General features: G+C 46.2%; 1 protein-coding gene across 1 annotated transcript; it reads left to right on the top strand.

The window, feature by feature from the left end:
- The first annotated feature begins 2,856 nt into the window (after window positions 1–2,856).
- Window positions 2,857–8,462, top strand: UTP23 (UTP23 small subunit processome component). The gene is made up of 3 exons (XM_040979468.1): window positions 2,857–3,118; window positions 6,766–6,940; window positions 7,994–8,462. Exons 1-3 carry the CDS (start codon window positions 2,931–2,933, stop codon window positions 8,378–8,380), a joined length of 750 nt encoding a protein of 249 aa, XP_040835402.1. The 5' UTR covers window positions 2,857–2,930; the 3' UTR covers window positions 8,381–8,462.
- Window positions 8,463–20,262: the final 11,800 nt, after the last annotated feature.

Raw genomic sequence — 20,262 nt, 5'->3', positions numbered from 1 at the left:
TGATATAGATTATGTCTTCTATTAGGAAGTTCACAATGGTGTCTACCCTTGGGGATCTTAGTGAGGAACTAATAAGCTTCAAAAAACTGCTTCACTTTGAATCATTCTAAAACATATTTTGACTTCATCAAATGATTAGTTTAGAGATGACGTTAGAAAATGTAATGAAGAATATTTCATTCTTTTGAGCCAATGAATGTCAACAAATTTTTATAAACATTTAAATCTGAAATCAGAATATCATTATACCTTAGATGATTTAGCTTAGAAAATTATACAAAATGGAAGCCACATTTATGAAATTGAACAAAATAACCTTTATGAATGAATATTTACCTGCTCGATTCCATTTACGCCATGAATCTTTCATGAAAATATCCTATTTGGAAATTAGTCATTCCTTTTGCGAATAAATCATTTTCATGTTAACTTGGCTTCATCCAAATTTCATGGACAAAATATTTCAAAACTGTGTACAACATCACATTATAAATGATATTTGATCTGGACATAATAAAGAACAAGAAGAGCATAAGAAATAAAGAAAAATAAACTGGTCGTCTACCTACCTCAGCTGAGTGTGAACGTCTGTTTGGCACGGGCAATGTCCAGTGGAGCGGCTGGAAAGAAAGCTAACAGCCACCGGTTCTAGGACACTGTTCTTCATGCACTACGAAGCCAAAACTTACCAGTGAGTATTATAATTTTTTTAAAATAATAACAACATCACCACAGCTTGCTAAACAACATTTCAGATTTCATCTCATTTCCAAATGGCTCACCTATTACCAGCAATATTTGGCTTCTGCCTACTCGTGGCCCATTGCTAGGTCAGCTGGCATCTGGGTAAAGTGTGCTAAGTGGACCATTCAATGAAAATATTGAATTTGATAAACAGTGGTGCTTTACTGAAAAAGGTCACTTAGGAACAGTATTGCACACACCCTCAGCTCCCGGCCACGGAGGGGCTCCTTGGCTGGCAGCGCACCACTGGCTCAGCAGTAGAGCGTTTGTGTTCCAAAGCTCTCAGAAAAGTATGGTTAGCCACTTGCCTAGCTGTGTGTCCATCACAGAGTATACTTGCACAAGCTGAGGTGCCTCGCGCCTCACCAGGCAGTATCATTTTATGGGACCATTGCTCTATATCAGGGCACTTCAAAAAGTTTGTGGACAAATCAGGGGTCTTGAAACACATTCTCTTTGGCTAACGGCAGGCTATTGTACAGTCCCCTGCCTCAATACTTGTTCTGAATCAGGACAAGGCAATTTCCACAAGCATCTCAAAGCGTTTCTGTATGTGATACCATTTTAAGAAACATTGCTTCTTGACCCTCGCCTCTATGGGCTGATTTCATGTTTTTATAAGAACTGTGCAAATTGGCACTGTCACATATATGTGGAGTGTGAAATATATTACAATTTATTAAATTAAAAAAAATAAAGCTAGGATATGACCCAAATCCCTGGTGTTACACCACAATTTTCTTAGTGTTGAAGAGCAGCCAGGGAGCGAGTAGGTGAATTTGTGAGCCTATTTTTGAAATGTTTATCTGCTTTTGCAAGACGGTAGTGGTATGCTTTGTACTGGTGTATACGCAGGTTGAGGAACTGGCATGCAAGGATAAAGGGAGAATTCACGTTGAAAAATGGTGAGCAACTGTAGGCAAGAACTGCGCCCCGCATCCCCCAAGGATTTTGGTGGCTTCTTCATTTGTTTCCAGTTACAGGAAAGCAGCCATCTAAGCCATGAGTTGGAAGCCAAGCAAAGGCTGACAGTGTGGCTCTCAGTTCCAATTTCAGAAATGTATATATTGAAACAAAACCCCACATGCAAACAATACGTTTCAATCACGTTGTTAATAATTTTTTTTTTCCTAGTGGGTTATTTCAATCTTCAGCCAGAAAATCTGGGACAGGTTCCAGGCCAGGACAAAAATGCAAAACTCTATACTCCCATTCTTTGATCATTTTGCCTTGAATTGAAGTGGGTATTGGCTAGTTAGCCACTGGAGAACTTGAAATGTTTCTGATTGACTCCCCCCATTCATCAACTGGACCCTCACTGTGCTTCGTGTTTTTCCGTGACTAGCTCAGCAGGTAGACTTCCCACGTGAGACCACGGAAATAAAAAGCGTGCTTGGAACTGATCCACATAATCTGCAGCGTTCCAGGAAGAGGAAGTTGAACCTGTTTCTCCTGCAGAGACGCGTGCGGTCACAAGGCTCCCCTCAAAATCAGGGAATCTGCTGCAGAAGGCATCTCTCGGTGGTTCGGGAGGGTCTTCCGTCCACGTGGAGCTTCTATGGGCCTTAGTTGCTGTGGTGGTGCAGCTCCAGGAGGCAAGTGCCTAACCAAATCCCTCAACCTTACAAGAAAGCAGCAGGCTTCCCCTACCCAAACTGCTCTAAATCAGGCTGTTCCTCCTCTCACTTGGGAGCTATAAAGGGGAAGAAATGAGGTACATTACTTAGGGCACTGCATGGGCCCATGTTAAGGCTCACTAATATCAGGGATCGTTACCATATCGCCAATGTTTCCGATGCTTGCCATTAGTCAGGTAGCTTGCTAAACATGCAGTTTGTCATTTTCTTTAGTCTAGTTAATCAGCCGCCAAAGGCACCAGCTTTGAGTCCCTCCCCTCGAAGCGTGAGTCCCGCCCCTCGAAGCGTGAGCCCCGCCCATTAAGGCATGGGCCACGCCCCCACAACGCTTGAGTTCCGCCCCTTGACGCGGGCCCCGCCCCTCGAGGCGCAGGCCTTGCGGTCGAGGCCCGCGCTCGCTCTGCTGTGACGTAAACGAGAGGGCAGCCCCGGGAGCAGGAGTCGTGTGCTTCCGGGGCCAAAGGTACTTCCTGTCGGGGAAGGCGGGCGCCGTGGACGCCAGTGGGCGGCTGCGGCGCGTGTTCCACTTCCTGGTGCGGGAAATCAGACATGAAGATCACTAGGCAGAAACACGCCAAGAAGCACCTTGGGTTCTTCCGCAATAACTTCGGAGTCCGCGAGCCGTACCAGATCCTGCTGGACGGCACCTTCTGTCAGGCGGCGCTGCGGGGCCGCATCCAGCTGCGGGAGCAGCTGCCCCGCTACCTCATGGGGGAGACGCAGCTGTGCACCACGAGGTGGGCGGGGAGGGGAGCGGGGACCGGGCCGCGGCCCTGCCGGTGTGTCCACGCCGAGGCCGCCGGGTCGGGGCTGGGGGGTGGGAGTTGGGGCAGGTGTCCACGCCGAGGCCGCCGGGTGGGTGCTGGGTGGTGGGAGCTGGGGCAGGTGTCCACGCCGAGGCCGCCGGGTCGGGGCTGGGGGGTGGGAGTTGGGGCAGGTGTCCACCCCGAGGCCGCCGGGTGGGGGCTGGGGCAGGTGCCCACGCCGAGGCCGCCGGGTGCGAGTTGGGGCAGGTGTGTGGGCAGCACAGTGCCCTGCGGGGACCGCGTGCCATCGTTAGCCTGGGCGATAGGAACACAAGTTTTGTAATCCTGGTCCAGTCCCCTGGTCCAGTCTGCTCCGCGATTTTGGGCAGACTATTTGTAAAATAAGGACGGTGTAGGTAGAGCGCTTGGCTTCCATCCCGCATGCCCGCCAGGTCTGGGGTGGACCGGCCTCCCGGGCTGCCGTTTGGGGAGAGGGACCCCCAATTCAGCCATCGTGTGCTGTCTCCCAGGCTCAGAAAGGGAGTGGGGATGTAGGCTGAGGCACTCTGCTGTGGGCTGCAGAGATCCACTAGTGGTTTCACCCACAGTACCACAACACCCTGCTCCATAGTTTGTGTTTTAGATATACGGATGTAAAGTGCTGATGGCAGGACGTCCGCAGGTGGAGCAGATGGTTACCATGGAGATTAAAGATGCCTCTGGCTTAGCCCGGGCCATTGCCCGTGAATCTGACATCTCGTGTTGGAACTTCCTGCTAAGGAAGGTAGTGAAAGATGGTGCATGCACTTGAGTCCCTACCACTCACCTAGGCCCAGCCGTCGAGGCCAAGGATGGAAGATTCTCTTCCCTTCACTCCGCCTTTTCAGTAGATAAGAGTTTCCAAAAAAAAAAAGATGCAACTTGGGGCTCACATACCAAGTTTTGGGGTTCACTTCCTGGGCCCACAAGATTTACTTATTTTTATTTTTTTTTAAAGATTTATTTTTATTATTTTTTTAATTGGAAAGGCAGATATACAGAGAGGAGAGACAGAGAGGAAGATCTTCCGTCCGATGATTCACTCCCCAAGTGAGCGCAACGGTCGATGCTATGCCAATCCGAAGCCAGGAGCCTCTTCCGGGTCTCCCATGCGTGTGCAGGGTCCCAAAGCTTTGGTCCGTCCTCGACTGCTTTCCCGGGTCACAGGCAGGGAGCTGGATGGGAAGCGGGGCTGCCGGGATAGAACTGGCGCCCATATGGGATCCCGGGCGTGCAAGGCGAGGACCTTAACCACTGCGCCACCGTGCCGGGCCCTACTTATTTTTATTTTAAAGGCATATTTACAGAGAGAAGGAGAGAAAGAAAGAGCTTTCATTCACTGGTTAACTCCCCCAGTGGCTGTAACAGCTGGAGCTGAGCCGATCCGGAGCCAGGAGCTTCCTCTGGGTCTCCTAAGGCTTTGGGCTGTCCTCTTCTGCTTTCCCAGGCCAGAGCAGGGAGCCGAATAGGAACTGGAGCATCTGGAACACGAACCAGCACCCATGTGGGATCCTGGCATGTGCAAGGAGAGGATTTAGCCACTAGGCTACTGCGCTAGGCCCTTTTGTTTGTTTTTCAAGATTTACTTTACTTGTTTGAAAGGTAGAATTAGGAAAAGAGAGGGAGACACACAGACTGGGAGAGAGATCTTTGATCTGCTGGTCCACTCTCCCAACTGACGCAGTATAGGCAGGGCTGGGCCAGGCCTCGGCTGGCGTGACTGGTACTCCAGTTTCTGGCTGGTGTGTGCTTGGCGGGGAGCAGGTGATGTCTCAATTACTAAGGTCTGCCACTCACGTGGGAGCCCTCCATTGACTCTTTAGCTCCTGGGTTTGACCTGATCTGTTAAACTGGCAGGCATTTGAGGAGCGCCCAGCAGATAAAGACTCTTTCTTTTCTTTCCTTTTTTTTTTTTAATATTTTATTTTCCTTGGAAAATTAGATATACAGAGAGGAAGAGAGACAGAGGAAGATCTTCCGTCCAATGATTCACTTCCCAAGTGACCAGAACGGCCAGCGCTGATACAAAGCCAGGAGCCAGGACCTCTTCTGGGTCTCCCTTGCAGGTGCAGGGTCCCAAGGCTTTTAGGCCATCCTCGACTGCTTTTCCAGTCCACAAGCAGGGAGCTGCATGGGAAGCGGTGCTGCCGGGATTAGAACCACCACCCATATGGGATCCCAGCACATGCAAGGTGAGGACTTTTAGTCTCTGGGCTACAGCACCGGGCCTCATAATTTGTTTTATTTTTTTAGTGGGAGGAAAGTTAATGCTTACGTTTATTATGATATTATCTATGACTCCTGCACAAGAGGCACGGATCTTGGGATGAGAGAGGAGCTGGGAATTGGCAGTTTGATGACACTGTCATTCTGATACTACTTTACACATGGAGTGAGCATCATTGACTGATGTCAACAGGAACACAGAGGTGCCAAGTTGTGATTGCTTTAATGTCCTGATGACACGGGCCTGGCACCGTAGCCTACTGGCTAAATACACACCTTGCAGAGCTGAGATCCCATATGGTCGCCAGTTTGTATCCCTGCTGCTCCACTTCCCATCCAGCCTCCTGCTTGTGGCCTGGGAAAGCAGTAGAGGACGACACAAAGCCTTGGGACCCTGCACCCGCGTGGGAGACCCGGATGAAGCTCCTGGCTTCGGATCAGCTCAGCTCCAGCTGTAGCAGCCACTTAGGGAGTGAGCCACGGATGCAAGATCATTCTCTCTGTCTTCTTCTCTATAAATGTGCCTTTCAAATAAAAAATAAACAAACCTTAAAAAAAAAATCTGATGAAATGAGAATTTTTCTTTTCCGAATGGAAAATATTTTGACAGGTAGCAGGTTAGGTTACTACTTTTTGCGGCCCGAGATCCGTTATCACATGTCTCAGTTCTGCCAGTTAGTTTCAATTTGTGCATGCTGCTTGAAATGACAGTCTCTGAAATTAGGATAATTGAGCCTGGCATGATAGCCTAGCGGCTAAAGTCCTAACCTTGAACGTGCCAGGATCCCATAATGGTGCTCCTTCTAATCCCAGCAGCCTGCTTCCCATCCAGTTTCCTGCTTGTGGCCTGGGAAAGCCCTTGAGGATGGCCCAAAGCCTTAGCACCCGGTACCCAAATTGGAGACCCAGAGGAAGCTCCTGGCTCCTGGTTCAGATTGGTTCAGCTCTGGCTATTGCACCCACTTGGGGAATGAATCAAGGAAAAGAAGATCTTCCGCTCTGTCTCTCCTCGTCTCTATATATCTGACTTTCCAATAAAAATAAATAAATCTTCTAAAAAAATAAAACTGATAATTTTAAGCTAAACTACTTAATGTCCTGCAGTCATTTTGAGATTAAGAAAGACTTTACATGGAGCACGATTTCCACGTGCCCGGAACACAGGGAATGTTTGGTGAACGTTGTCTGTCATACTTCCTACACAGTGTAAGTTTTGTTTTGTTTTGTCTTTTACAAGTGATGTGGCCGCCTTATGACAAATGCAGATTGTACAGTGCTATAGATTTAGGAAAACTGTTTCTTTACTAGCTTTAGCCGAACAACTGGTTTGTACCTGTTACAATTGTAAACTTCTATTTTATTTTTTCTCCCAGATGCGTGTTAAAAGAATTAGAAACACTAGGAAAGGACTTGTATGGGGCAAAACTGATTGCACAAAAATGCCAGGTCCGAAACTGTCCGCACTTCAGGAGCGCGGTGAGCGGGTCCGAGTGTCTGCTGGCCATGGTCGGAGACGGCAATGCTCACCATTACTTTGTGGCCACACAGGTAATTGCGTCTTGCACAGCACCAGTCATCTGTGTCTACTTCCGCTTCATGTGGAACTCTTTGTAATTCAGAACAGTGATAGGAATGAAGGTTGCTTTTTTCAAAATAACAAATTATTGACACAGAAATGCGGTGACTTGGATTGCTGAGGGCTAGATAGAGCAGAGCTGCATTCTCTATCTGCTTATGTTGTTTCTTAAAAAAGTCATAGGGTTTTTTGTTGTTAAGATTTATTTATTTTTATTGGAAAGTCAGATTTTACAGTGAGAAGGAGAGACAGAGAGGAAGATCTTCTGTCTGCTGATTCACTCCCCAAGTAGCTGCAATGGCCAGAGCTGAGCTGATCTGAAGCCAGGAGCTTCCTGCAGGTCTCCCACATGGGTGCAGGGTCCCAAGGCCTTGGGCCATCTTCCCCTGCTTTCGCAGGCCACAAGATGGGAAGCGGAGCAACTGGAATACGAACTTGCTCTCCTATGGGATCCTGGCGAGTGCACATGCAAGGCAAGAACTTTAGCCACTAGGCTATTGTACCAGGCCCAAATTTGTAGTTCTAATTGGTTAGGACTGTATCATCAATGTGGACTGTGCTGGCTGTTAAATGCTGTAAGTGAGAGAAGAGGACTCGGAGAGCTTGAGCAATATGGACACATCGCTTAGATTTCCAGAGTCAGATCCACACAGGGCTGGACGGAGACACTGAGGCAGCTGCAATTACAGAATTTCTCTTCTTTCCGTCTCTTTGAGCGTGCTTGACTCTGTCCAAACAATGTCCTCGAGCAGAAATCGGGGAACTGCCTCTCATATTCACGTTTACATTCGTTTGTAATTTGTGGTAAATCTTGTTATATCCGCTGCTACCTAACACTGGTTGAGCTCGGAATTTATACCCTATCGTATAACACCCCCACACTAGGGAGGCGTATTGATTTGAAAAATAAAACCCGAGATCTCCGTTAAAAAAGGAGAGGCTCTCCATACCGTCTTTTCTCTAAGTTCGCAGAAGTCCGTTTAAGTCGTTGAAACGTAAGTGACACGTTTCATTTTTTGTGCTAGGACCAGAATTTGTCTGTGAAAGTGAAGAAGCAGCCCGGCATTCCCCTGCTGTTCATTATCCAGAACACGATAGTCCTGGACAAGCCCTCCGCCCGGACGATCGGCTTTGTGAAGGCAGTGGAGGCCGGGCAGCTCGTCTCCGCGCACGAGAAGCAGAGCATCGAGCAGCAGAAAGAGCAGCAGGGCTTAGTGAAAAGCCCTGAGCGGAGAAGAAGGAAGAAGCGCAGGAAAACAGGCGGTCCCAACCCGCTCAGCTGTCTCAAGAAGAAGAAGAAAACCCAGGAGCCAGCGGCATCCGCTTCCAAGAAGAAAAGGCCAAGAAGAAGAGTCCGGAACAGACCTGCCTCCGGGGTGCTCCCCGAGAAGCCGGCTGCGGGGGGAAGCTGAGGCTGTGGACTCCTTAGGCATGTGCATGAGTTGATTTCTGACTGTAAAGGTATTCACAATAAAAGATTGAACTTGTTTTGTATACGAGTATTGAGACCTAGGATTTTTTCTCAGTTATTAGAAGATAGAAAGAGTGGACGGGGTTAGTTGTGTTGGGGTTCACTGACCTTGATTGTTTTTCAGTGTGACATTATTGGGGCCAGTGTTGTGGCGCAGCATGTTAAGCCACTGCCTACATTTCCAGCATTCCATAGGACTGCCTTTCAGGTCCCTGCTGCTGTTTCCAATTCAGTTTCCTACTGATATGCTTGCGAAAAGAGCTCGACTGAGTGCCAGGCTCCTGACTTCTTCGACCTGGCACGCTTCCTGCTACTTGGACAAGAAAGCAGCAGATGGAAGGGCTCTCTCTGTTTGCCCCTGTCTTTCTAGAACTCTGCCTTTTAAATAGGTTACATATATACTATATGGCTTCATGTCTCCCCCAACTCCAGCCCTCATTGTTAATGTTCAAACAGTTTGAATATTCAAGTAGCGGTAAAGGCTTTTTCTGTTCCTAATGGACAAGAAGTTTCCTCTTTTTTTTTTTTTTTAAAGATTTATTTATTTTTATTACTAAGTCAGATATACAGAGAGGAGGAGAGACAGGAAGATTTTCCCTCTGATGGTTCACTCCCCAAGCGGCCACAAGGGCCAGTGCTGTGTCAATCTGAAGCCAGGAGCCAGGAACTTCCTCCAGGTCTCCCACGTGGGTGCAGGGTCCCAAGGCTTTGGACCGTCCCCAGCTGCTTTCCCAGGTTACAAGCAGGGAGCTGCATGGGAAGTGGAGCTGCTGGGATTAAAACCAGTGCCCATATGGGATCCTGGCGCATTTAAGGTGAGGACTTTAGCCGCTAGGCCATGCTATCAGACCCAAGAAGTTTCCTCTTATAACGAGTGGTTGTGGAGTTCGAAGTTAACGGCCTCATTTTCTTCTTAGCATCTGATTGGATCCTGCTTCCCAGTGTGATTTGCATATTGTCCATATGTATTGTGTCATTTCTGGTGGTATCTCCCTGGGAGAAGATCGACATTTCCAACATCCTGTGTGGAATTCTTTCTTTCCTACATGGAAATATTTTCTGCTGAGCATGTTGCTGAACTCTAACCCACCTACTTGTTTCCCTATCAGAGAAATTTCTCACTTTGATATCCTAGATTCTTTGACCGCAGTAGAGTGTCGAGTGTGTAGCAAGCAGTATTTTTGTGTGTTTCACTGTGTCTACAGTCATGTTTATTATACTGATAATCTTGTGAAATATGATTCTTAGTTAAAAATCATTTTACTTGTCCTGATTGTTTGTAAGATACTAGAGAGAAAAGCTGTTTTACTTTTTTTAGCTTCCTTTGTCCATTTGACAATATTCAGTAAGATGTGAATTTTAACGCCAGTGGTGAGAAGCCCACGGTCCTGTTCTCTTTAACACTGTTTATGACTGTTATTGAAAAGTGTCCAAGTTAGTCTAGGACTCCGTTCAGGTAGGAAGTAGGTCAGCCTGCCCTGGCCTGCCGCCTGCACTTGTAATCATCAAAACAAAAATGGGTTTGCACCGTAGGAGCGAAGTATGAAGTTGTCGGAGAACAGAATGTGGTCGTGCCTCCTGGCCTGCTCTTCGCTGGCGTGGCGTGCGTGTCTGGGGGAGGAAGCGTGGGTGGGTGCGCCCCTGCTCACCCTCAGTCTTGTGCTTGCCATTGTGTGTTGTACGGGGAGTATTTTGCTAGAGTTGCTGGGGATAAAAATGAGATATGTAAACTTTTTTAAAGATTTATTCATTTTCATTGTAAAGTCAGATATACAGAGAGGAGGAGAGACAGAAAGGAGGATCTTCCATCTGCTGCCTCACTCCCTGAAATGGCTGGAGCTGAGCTGGTCTGAAACCAGGAGCCAAGAGCTTCTTTGAGGTTTCACGTGTGGGTACAGGTCCTAAGGACTTGGGCCATCCTCGACTGCCTCTGTGGGATCCCAGTGCTTACATGGGGAGGATTAAGCAGTTGAGTCATCGTGCCAGGTCCAGTATGTGAACTTTTGAACACATAAAGTTTGCCAGTCTGAGTCATGGTGTTTCTGATGACTTTTGAATGTTTCAAAGTAAATGCGGTTGAGTTTGGGTAGGATTCTGTGTTCTATATTTTTATAAACCATAAGAAATCATTTCAAAACAAATTTGAAAGTAGAGTTGCAAGGATAAGCCAATTTCTCCTATTTATATAAATAGCTAAGGAATTATATTGTATGACTACATCTAGATAAGGCAAAGTGGATGTGATTTGACAAATTTAATTAGTATTTTTTCATGTATGGGTAGAATGAATAGTTTGAATTAAAATTTTTAAAAGTATGCCATTTTAACTTTTCTGTAACTTCTCTTAAGAATTCTTAGTTTAGAGCCTGGTGCAGTAGCCTAGTGGCTAAAATCCTTGCCTTGCATGCTTTGGGATCCCATATGCGTGCTGGTTCATATCCTGGCGGTCCTGCTTCTCATCCAGCTCCCTGCTTATGGCCTGGGAAAGCAACAGAGGACAGCCCAAAGCCTTGGGACCCTGCACCCATACGGGAGACCTGGAAAAAGCTCCTGGCTTCAGATCAACTTGGTTCTGGCCGTTGCGGCCATTTGGGGAATGAACCATTGGATATGAGATCTTCCTCTCTGTCTCTCCTCCACTCTGTTTATCTGACTTTCCAATGAAAATAAACAAATCTTTTAAAAAAAGAATTCTTAGTTTAAATGAAAAAATCAGCAGGTGTGTATAGTATTTTAATTGTATTCTCAATTGGCTTTATGTAGTCGCACTTATCAGTGAAAAAACCAAAATGAAACAAAAGCTCACACAGATTCCTACAAATCTGTGTATCTGTGATGTGTTTATCAGCCACATAGACAATAGCACATTATGAATTCTATGCGCAAAATCTAAATTGAGTAAAGAAAACGTTTAAGAAGATTTTCTGTGGACCCACACTCAGGTATAGCAGGCAGAGCCGCTACTGGCATTATGTGGGTACCAGTCTGAGTCTTGGCTGCTCCACTTCTGACCCAGCTCCCTGTGCTCATGTGTCTGGAAAGACTGGAGCCAGCCCAAGTGCTCGGGGCACCTGTGCTCACACGGGAGATCCAGAGGCAGCTCCTGGCCCCTGGCTTTGGCCGGGCGTTGTGGAGGGAGCCAGCAGGCGCTAGATTGCCTCATTTTATGTAACTGCTTTTCAAATAAAGTGGTGTTTGTTTTGGAAAAAAAAAATTGCTGTTTGGTGGCTTCATCTAATGTTTTAATTGATAAAAGGTTATTCAGTAATGGTGGGTATAGAACCATACTTTTTTTTTTAATTTCGTTTTATGACAGTTTCATAGGCTCTGGGATTCCCCCAGCCCCTCCCCAAGCCCGCCCCCCATGTTGGATTCCTCATTGTTGCAGTAGTACAGTTCATATCCAGTCATGATTCCTTCATTGCAAGCATGTACCATGCAGAGTCCAGCATCTTATTTTTCAGAAGTAGAGCTGGCAGAATATCATCCCGATCAATTAAAAGCCACAACATAACCTCAACAACAGTTTACAACATTATGGAATTAATTGACATGGTATTGAGTGACCAGTATGTCAGAAAATGCAAGTTCTTAAAAAAAAAAAAAAAAGAAAGAAAATGCAAGTTCTTAACCACATCCTGTAACTACTTCAATTTTAGTTTATACACAACCGGCTGTTACAAAACCTTAAAATCATTATAGGGTACTATTCACTGTTTTGTGTCTATTTTCATTTTTATATTTAGCAGCTTATATAAGTGTGATTTTTATTAGACTTAGCAAATTTTAGGATAGTCCAAACAGGTTTGTAACTCTGACAAGCCATATGTTAGCAATTGAGGTGCAGAACAGTTTTATGAGGGGTGTGCAGAGAAATCTTCAATACCTTAGTGAGGAGTAACTAATCTTTGTGTCCTACCTAGTAAGGTATATGGGAGGCCTCTGAATCGAGATGGACTGTTAGAGACCGAGAGTACCACTTGTCCACCACTGAAGTAGGGTTTATTATGGTGGTCAGCTAACAGATAAACTGGGTTGTAAGTCAACTTTGAATCTAGTCTAAAGCTTTCTCTTCTTTGCAGAAATCTGTTTTGAAATTCTCAAAAAAATTTCTTTTGAGGCCAGTCATGCTGCAGCTGCCCCCTCCCCGCACCAGTGGCCTGGAGTTACCCCGTGTGCTTCCAGGAGGTGGTGGCATAGGGAGGGGCCCGGCCTGCGCACATGGCCCCAATCACCACCATGGTGGACAGCAGCCCCGGCCAGCCCCTGGGTAGAGCAGCGGCAGCCCAGGGCCCCGTTCTACTTACAGAGCCCCTTGGGGGCCAGGGCAAGGCCCCGGGAGGCTCCAAGGAAAGGTCACCGCCAAGTACGACCCTAAGGAGCTCCAGAAGCGCCTCAGCGCGGAGGAGTGGATCCTGGGGCAGCTCACTCGCCTTTGAGACTGCCCGGAAGAGGAGATCCCTGAGCTGGCGGTCATGGATGAGCTCCGGGACATGGAGAGCGACCACACCCGGCTGCCAGGGTGGAGGAGCTGCTGGTTGCTGCAAACCCAAGGGGGCCTTCATCTTGGGCCTACTGGCAAGATCCGCAGCATGCAGAAGCTGAGCACACCCCAAAAGTAGTGAGGGTCCCGAGGCACGTGAAGAACAGTGGCTCCCACAGGGCAATTGCCGCCCCCCCACCCCCACCTTATAGCAACAATACCTACCGGGGACCCTGCGGCCAGTTCTGGTGCTGGAATGGGGCTCCCTGGGCCCCTGCCCCAGGGGCCTCGTCCCCACCCCTCAGTTTTCTATTTTGGGTTTTAAAAAAAAATTGTTATTAAGCTGATGGGACCTTTTGTGTTCTTGTATTGACCCTTCAATAAAGCTAGGGTATACCTTTGGAATAAAAATTTTCTCTTTCTTTCTTCCTCCCTCCCTCCTTCCCTCCCTCCCTCCCTCCCTCCCTTCCTTCCTTCCTTCCTTCCTTCCTTTCTTTCTCTGTCTCTCCCTCCTCCCTGTCTCCCCTCTCCCTCCCTCCTTTCCTTTCTTTCCTTATTAGATTTATTTTTTTCTTATTAGAAATTCAGATTTAGGGCCCGGTGGCGTGGCTTAGCCGCTAAAGTCCTCGCCTTGAACACGCCAGCATCCCATATGGGCGCCAATTCTAATCCTGGCAACTCCACTTCCCATCCAGCTCCCTGCCTGTGGCCTGGGAAAGCAGTTGAGGAAGGCCCAAGGCTTTGGGACTCTGCACCTGGGTGGGAGACCCGGAGGAGGTTCCTGGTTCCTGGCTTCGAAATCAGCACACCACCAGCCGTTGCGGCTCACTTAGGGAGTGAATCATCGGACAGAAGATCTTCCTCTCTGTCCTTCCTCCTCTCTGTATATCTGACTTTGTAATAAATCTTAAACAACAACAAAAAAAAAAAAAAAAGAAAAAAAATTCAGATTTAGAGAGGTGAGACAGAAAGATCTTCCACATGCTGGTTCATTCCCCAGATGGCCACAATAGCTAAAGCTGAGCCGATCTGAAACCAGGAGCATCTTCTGGGTCTCTCACATGGGTGAACAGGGTCCCAAATACTTGGACCATCTTCTGTCTCATTTCCAGGCCACAAACAAGTATCTGGATGGGAATTGGAGCAGCCAGAACACTAACTGCTGCCCATATGGGAAGCTAGCACTCGACAGTGGAAGATTAGCCTGTTGAGCCCCAGCACCAGGCTCAGTGCTTAATTTCATCTACTTAAAAAGCAGAGTGAGATTGTGAGAGCGAGGGAGAAATAGATTTTTCATCTACTCATTCACTTCCCAAGTGCCCACGGTGGCCAGGGCTTTACCAGGCTGTTTCTGGGAGTTAGAAACTCTGTGGTCTCCCACAAGGATGCAGGGACCCAGGCCCCTGAGCTGCCTTGCTGTCTCCTTCCTGCACTAGCAGGAAGCTGGGATGCAGGCAGAGCATGTGGGGCGCTAGCCAGTGCTCCGATATGGAGTGTGGACAAGCCAAGTGATGATTCACCTGCTGCACCACAACATCGACCTCGGGAAAACCCTTATTAATATCAATATTGTGAATGCAAAAAAAAAAAAAAAGTTCAGACCCAGCACAGTGGCCTAGTGGCTAGAGTCCTCACCTTGCAAGTGCCAGGATTCCCTATGGGCACTGGTTCTAATCCCAGCAGGTCTGCTTCCCATCCAGCCTCCTGCTGGTGACCTGGGAAAACAGTCCAGGATTGCTCAAAGCCTTGGGACCCTGCACCCCCATGGGAGACCTGGAGGAATCTCCTGGCTCCTGGCTTTGGATTGGCGCAGCACTGGCCATTGCAGTCAGTTGGAGAGTGAATCATCTGACAAAAGATCTTCCTTTCTGTCTCTCTTCCTCTCTGTATCTCTCCTCCTTTCTGTGTATCTGAACTTTCCAATAAAAATAAATAAATCTTAAAGAACAATGTTCAGGAAGAGAGAATTGTTGCAAATAATATGTATTTGATAAAGGACTTGATGTAGCATATAGAAAACCCATCCCAAGTCAATAATAATTAAAATTGGGCGAAGAATTTCTCTGAACAAATGGCTACTGAGCACATGAGATGTCCAGTGTCACTATCAGGGAAATGACACCAAATCACAGCAAGATGCCACTTCATAGCTACAAGGATGTTTTAATCAAGAAGGCAGAAGCTAGCAGGTGTTGGAGAGGCAGTTGGCTAAAGCGGAGGCCTCTGTTGGCACTGGTGGGGACATAAAATAGAGCAACTTGTTAGGAAACGGGTGTGGCAAATTTTCAAACAGTAAAACATGAATTATCACATCACCCTGCAACTCCACTCCTAAGGATGTATTCAAGAGAAACAAAAACAGATGAAATTCACATAAAACCCATACTTGAAAACTCCTAGCAGCATTGCTGGTGGTACCAGCAGCCGGAAACCACTCAGTGTCTGTCAGTTGAGCAATGGGTAAACAGCGTGTGTTACGATGGAATAAAATTTGGCAATAGAAGTAATGATCCATGACACAAGAGTGAACCTAGAAACATGCTGAGCGAAAGAAATCAGTCACACACAGAAAATGATGTAAGACTCCACTTCTATGGAAGGTCCAGAATAGGCAAATCTGTAGAAAGATGAGAGAAGAAGCAGATGGAAATGCAAGGCGAAGTGTTTCTGCACGATGAGGAAGCTCGAAGGTGAATTGGGATTCACAGTCACATATTAGAAATTATTCAATTTGAACACCTAGAAGGAGTAAGTTGTATAGTAGGTGAATTCATCTCAATAAATTGCATAAGATATATAGAGAGGGAATATAATACACACTATTCACAATTTAGTAAACAATTGGATTGAGCAAAATCTAGAAAATTGTAATTGTGTGCCTTGTTTCCGTTTCTTTAAGGGAATAAAAAGCAAAATTTACTAACAGAGTCCTTGAGTGGTAATACTTTTTTCCTAGGAATTAATTTCCGGTGGGTCTCTGCCAGCTTGCCAATGCTCACTGCCCACCGCCTGATGCAGCCAGGAACTTGCCATGTGCTCCCCTAGTTGCCGTAATGTTACAGATTATCCACAGGTAGTAACTGCTGAAAAGACAAATCTCCCAAATGCTCACCGTGTGGCACAACTATTTTACAACGGTGTTTGAGTCAAGCTGATGTGGAAATGATCATCGCGAGGTGCTGAAACGTTTTGATCCTCGGAACTGAATTAGCAAACGTAGATGTTTGATGTGGTGAGCCTTGTGAACAGGTGCAGTTCTGCTATTCGAGTTAGTGACATTCACCCTGGCACTTGTTCCATATGTGGAAAGAACAGGACACAAAAGGACGCTGTCAGGCAAAGTCATTGAAATGGAGAACATGGATATTGGCTGTTAGCACGTGCTGTCTTCCAACGAGGCCCTCCACGCCGTGCTGAGGTTCAGAGAGCTGGTCAAACAGAGCATCCTTGATCTTGGCAGTGCTGGGATTTCCCGTCTGATCATCACGTCTTGCAACAATACGAGCAGACACTTTCAGCTTTCTTTGGTTAAGGTTCAAAGAAATTGTTTTATTTAACTTCCTTTTTCTTCTAGTAGTACTTGATATCAATTCTGGCATGTATGTTGAATGAACAAATGAATCAATCCGATGAAATGAAAGGGTATCTTGGATTTTAGCCTCTAGATTAAGTTTCTGAAACTGTTTCCCTGCAACCGTAGAGTTAATTCTAAGGAGACAGAGATAAGCTGTGTTTTTCCTTTCTCTATCTGTTAACAGGAAGAGCTGGTGCAAACAGAGCTGTCATCTGGCCAGTGTCTGATTCAGTGTCCTTTCTCCCATATTGTGATCCTTTGCCCCAGAATATGCTCTGCCTTGGCTTCCTGGGAAGGCAACATCTTGCCCCTGGCACGCCTCATTATTTTCCCCTACAACCAGAAAGCGCTTGAGCTGTTCTGGATGCAGCGACATGTGCTATGTACCTGATTCCTACCTGTCTGACTAAGCACCCCCGGGACCTTGTGAGATTGCTGGCAGGTGACTTGGTGAAGGAAAACAGAGAGGACAAAGTGACTGTTAAAGCTGCAAACAGAAGTCAGAAACAGCTTAGGAGGCAGAAGGCTGCAGGATGCTGCTGCTCAGCCCCATGTACAGCAGAATCATGAAGAACAGTATAAGTGGGTACTCAACCATGCCCTGAGAGAGTTAGGGCCCTTTATTCTGGGCTGGGGCCAGGTATTTGTGGAATATAAACGTATCCAGGTATTCCCAGTTAAAGGTTTTTTACGTGGCCACCGTGTGCAATAAAGTGTCTTGTGTTCTAGGTAGCCATTTGCGCAGGGAAATCAGGGTATGTGTCTTTAAGGAAGAAGGGGAGAACGGATACTGGTGGCAAATAGTAACACAAACATCCAGCCTTGTCCAGAGAATGGACTCAATAAATAATGTGCTTATTAATATTTTTTATAAAAGAAAAGGGCAGCCATTATCAATAAGGATTGTATTTTAGAATATGTATTTTAGAATATTTATTGATTTATTTTAAAGGCAGAGTAATAGGAGAGGGAGAGAGAGACAGAAAATCATCTGTCTGTTGGTTCCTTCCTCAAATGGCTACAACAGTCAGGGCTGGACAAAAAAACCTCCATGCTGGTCTCCCACATGGTTGGTCGGGGCCAAAAGCTTGACCCATCTTCTGTTGCATCCCAAACACATGAGCAGGAAGTTGGATCAGAAGTGGAACAGCCAGAAATTGAACCAGCATCTCGTTACAAGCAGTGGCTTAACTTGCTATGCCACACTGGTCCCCCAAACGTCTTTTAAAATATTCAGGTTTATTTAATATTGTAAATGTTTTCTTTCAGTTTCACAACTGAAAACTGTTTTGTATAAACAGTATTATTTTTGGATCTAGATTTTATTAATTGACTTCAACAGGTATCCAATCAAGGGACCAAAGCCAATAAAATTCAAACTCATAATGGAGTACAAACTATCTATTAAAATGATCAAATTATAAAATCATGTTGCCATTGCTGCTGGGAAAGTAAAATAATCCAATTACCTTGGAGAATAGCTTGGTAGATGCTTGTACAGTTGAAATTCACTTACCATGAACATTAATTCAAGGTGTTTATCCCAAATAGACAAATGTCTGTACTAACCTGTATACAAAGTGTGGCCTTTTATTCATAGTAGCTAAAACCCATCAGATGTGTCCATCTGCAGGTCGGTGAGTGGTCTAGCCACATAATTATCAACAAAAAGAAAAGAACTAAGAATCCAGGCGGCAACATCCTAAATCTGAAAAGAATGATGCTCAATCATTGAAGCCAGAATCAAAAGGCTATAAATCCTTTGACTTCATTTATATGATATTGTGAAAAAAACAGAACTAGAGGTCATGGGATACATCATTGCTTGCCAAGGCCGGAAGCGTGAGCGGGCAAAGGGAACATTTAGAGGTGATGGGAGCATTCTTCATCGGATCATGGTGCTGGCTACAGAATTGCATGCACGGATACAAACGTATGGATACAACTGTGCATACAGAAAGTATGAATTATGCAGTATTTAAATTAACCTCAATAAACCTCACTAAATCTTTTTTTTTTTAAAGGTCAATCTGAAAGTTATAAAATCTGATATAAAATTCAGGAGGAAAAAGTGATTGAAGTTAAAATGGGTAAATGAAACATTTTAAAAACAGCTAAGAAAACAGTGAACTTGGTGATTTCTATAATCAAAGAGTCTCTTATAGTGTGGCGTTAAATCTAGCTTCCAATAATTAATTACTCTTACAGTCTGCAGTCTAATCTCTGTAACTGCAGAATGTGAAATAGATCAACCTGCTTGGGACGTGCTTCTCTCTCCGTTATCTGATCCCGACTCAGATAAGTTGCAGTCCACCGGGTGCTGAAGAGCTGGAAGCCATTGTTTGCGTAATGCCACGTGACACATCCCGCAACCATGGACGTGAGATGAGGAAGTGCAGTAAGAGCCGTTGTTCTGCTCTGGTAGGACGATAATTGAATATCATTTTTTTTAAAGATTTATTTTATTTTTATTGGAAAGGCGGATATACAGAGAGGAGAGACAGAGAGGAAGATCTTCCGTCCAGTGATTCACTCCCCAAGTGAGCACAACGGCCGATGCTGTGCAGATCCGAAGCCAGGAGCCTCTTCCGGGTCTCCCACGCGGGTGCAGGGTCCCAAAGCTTTGGGCCGTCCTCGACTGCTTTCCCGGGCCACAGGCAGGGAGCTGGAAGGGAAGCGGGGCCGTGGGGATTAGAACCAGCGCCCATATGGGATGCAGGCGCATTCAAGGCGAGGACCTTAACCATTGCAGCGCCGGGCCCTGCATATCATTCTTTCACAGATTCAAAATGCAGTGCTTTACTACTAATATCATCCCCTATCCCTTGCATACTAAACATAAGAACAAGAGATTGTCCTGTCGGAACATCAAAGATACCGTGATGCTGTGGTGGTGAGGAAAGAGAATGAAGTGGACAGAGAAGGGTTCAAGGATTGGCTAGAGAGGCACCAGGGGTCCAGTAAGAATGTTATTCGTGGGTAAGGATCTGCTCCATTTTGTGTGGGCAGTGGAGCGCTATCAGAGAAAGTGCAACAATAGTCTTTGAATAAATGTGAACAGAGCGCAATGATGACTGTCGGAAGTGAAGAAGGAAGTGCTGCAGGATGAAGGGTAGAGGTTGATGGTGGTCCATTTAGGATACGTGCAATAATGAAGATGAGAGATGACCAGGGCTTGACTGAGAACAGTAGCTGTGGGGTGGAGAGGGAAAATGTTAAGAGCGATTTAGTCCTACATCTTCCTTAGAACTTTAGCCTATGGATTATAAAAAAATAGATTCAGTTGAGAGGGAGAAAAAGCGGTTGGGAAAAGGAGAGAGAAAGATGCCGTCTTCTAGTTTACGCCACAAATGCCCACAGCAGTTGGGTTGACAGGGATGAAGCCAGGAACTCAAAACAGACCTCCCGGAGGTGTGGCAGGAAGTGAAGCTCCTGAGCCATCGTCACCACTTCCCAAGGTCTGTTTTAGTGGCAAGCTGAATGCAGGAACCAGAGATGGACATTGAATTCAGGCACCAGGATTTGGAATGTGGATGCCTTAACCACCAGACTTACTTTTCACACACTACTTTTTAAAAATTTATTTTATTTTTATTGGAAAGTCAGATATACAAAGAGGAGGAAGGACAGAGAGGAAGATCTTCCATCCAATGATTCACTCCCCAAGTGAGCGCAATGGCCCGTGCTGTGCCCATCCGAAGCCAGGAGCCAGGAATTTCCTCCAGGTCTTCCACCGGGGTGCAAGGTCCCAAGGCTTTGGGCCGTC

Source organism: Ochotona curzoniae, unplaced genomic scaffold, assembly GCF_017591425.1.
Source record: "Ochotona curzoniae isolate NIBS_2020 unplaced genomic scaffold, NIBS_Ocur_1.0 contig_3190, whole genome shotgun sequence".
Taxonomy (NCBI): domain Eukaryota; kingdom Metazoa; phylum Chordata; class Mammalia; order Lagomorpha; family Ochotonidae; genus Ochotona; species Ochotona curzoniae.
This window is presented reverse-complemented; position numbering and strand designations above follow the sequence as displayed.

What these genes read in the sequence shown, in the direction of transcription:
- UTP23 (XM_040979468.1), top strand. Translation starts at nt 2,931, where the DNA reads ATGAAGATCACTAGGCAGAAACACGCCAAGAAGCACCTTGGGTTCTTC. An exon ending in ACGCAGCTGTGCACCACGAG is followed by an intron (nt 3,119 to 6,765) that starts GTGGGCGGGGAG and finishes TTTTTCTCCCAG; the next exon opens with ATGCGTGTTAAAAGAATTAG. An exon ending in ATTACTTTGTGGCCACACAG is followed by an intron (nt 6,941 to 7,993) that starts GTAATTGCGTCT and finishes TTTTTGTGCTAG; the next exon opens with GACCAGAATTTGTCTGTGAA.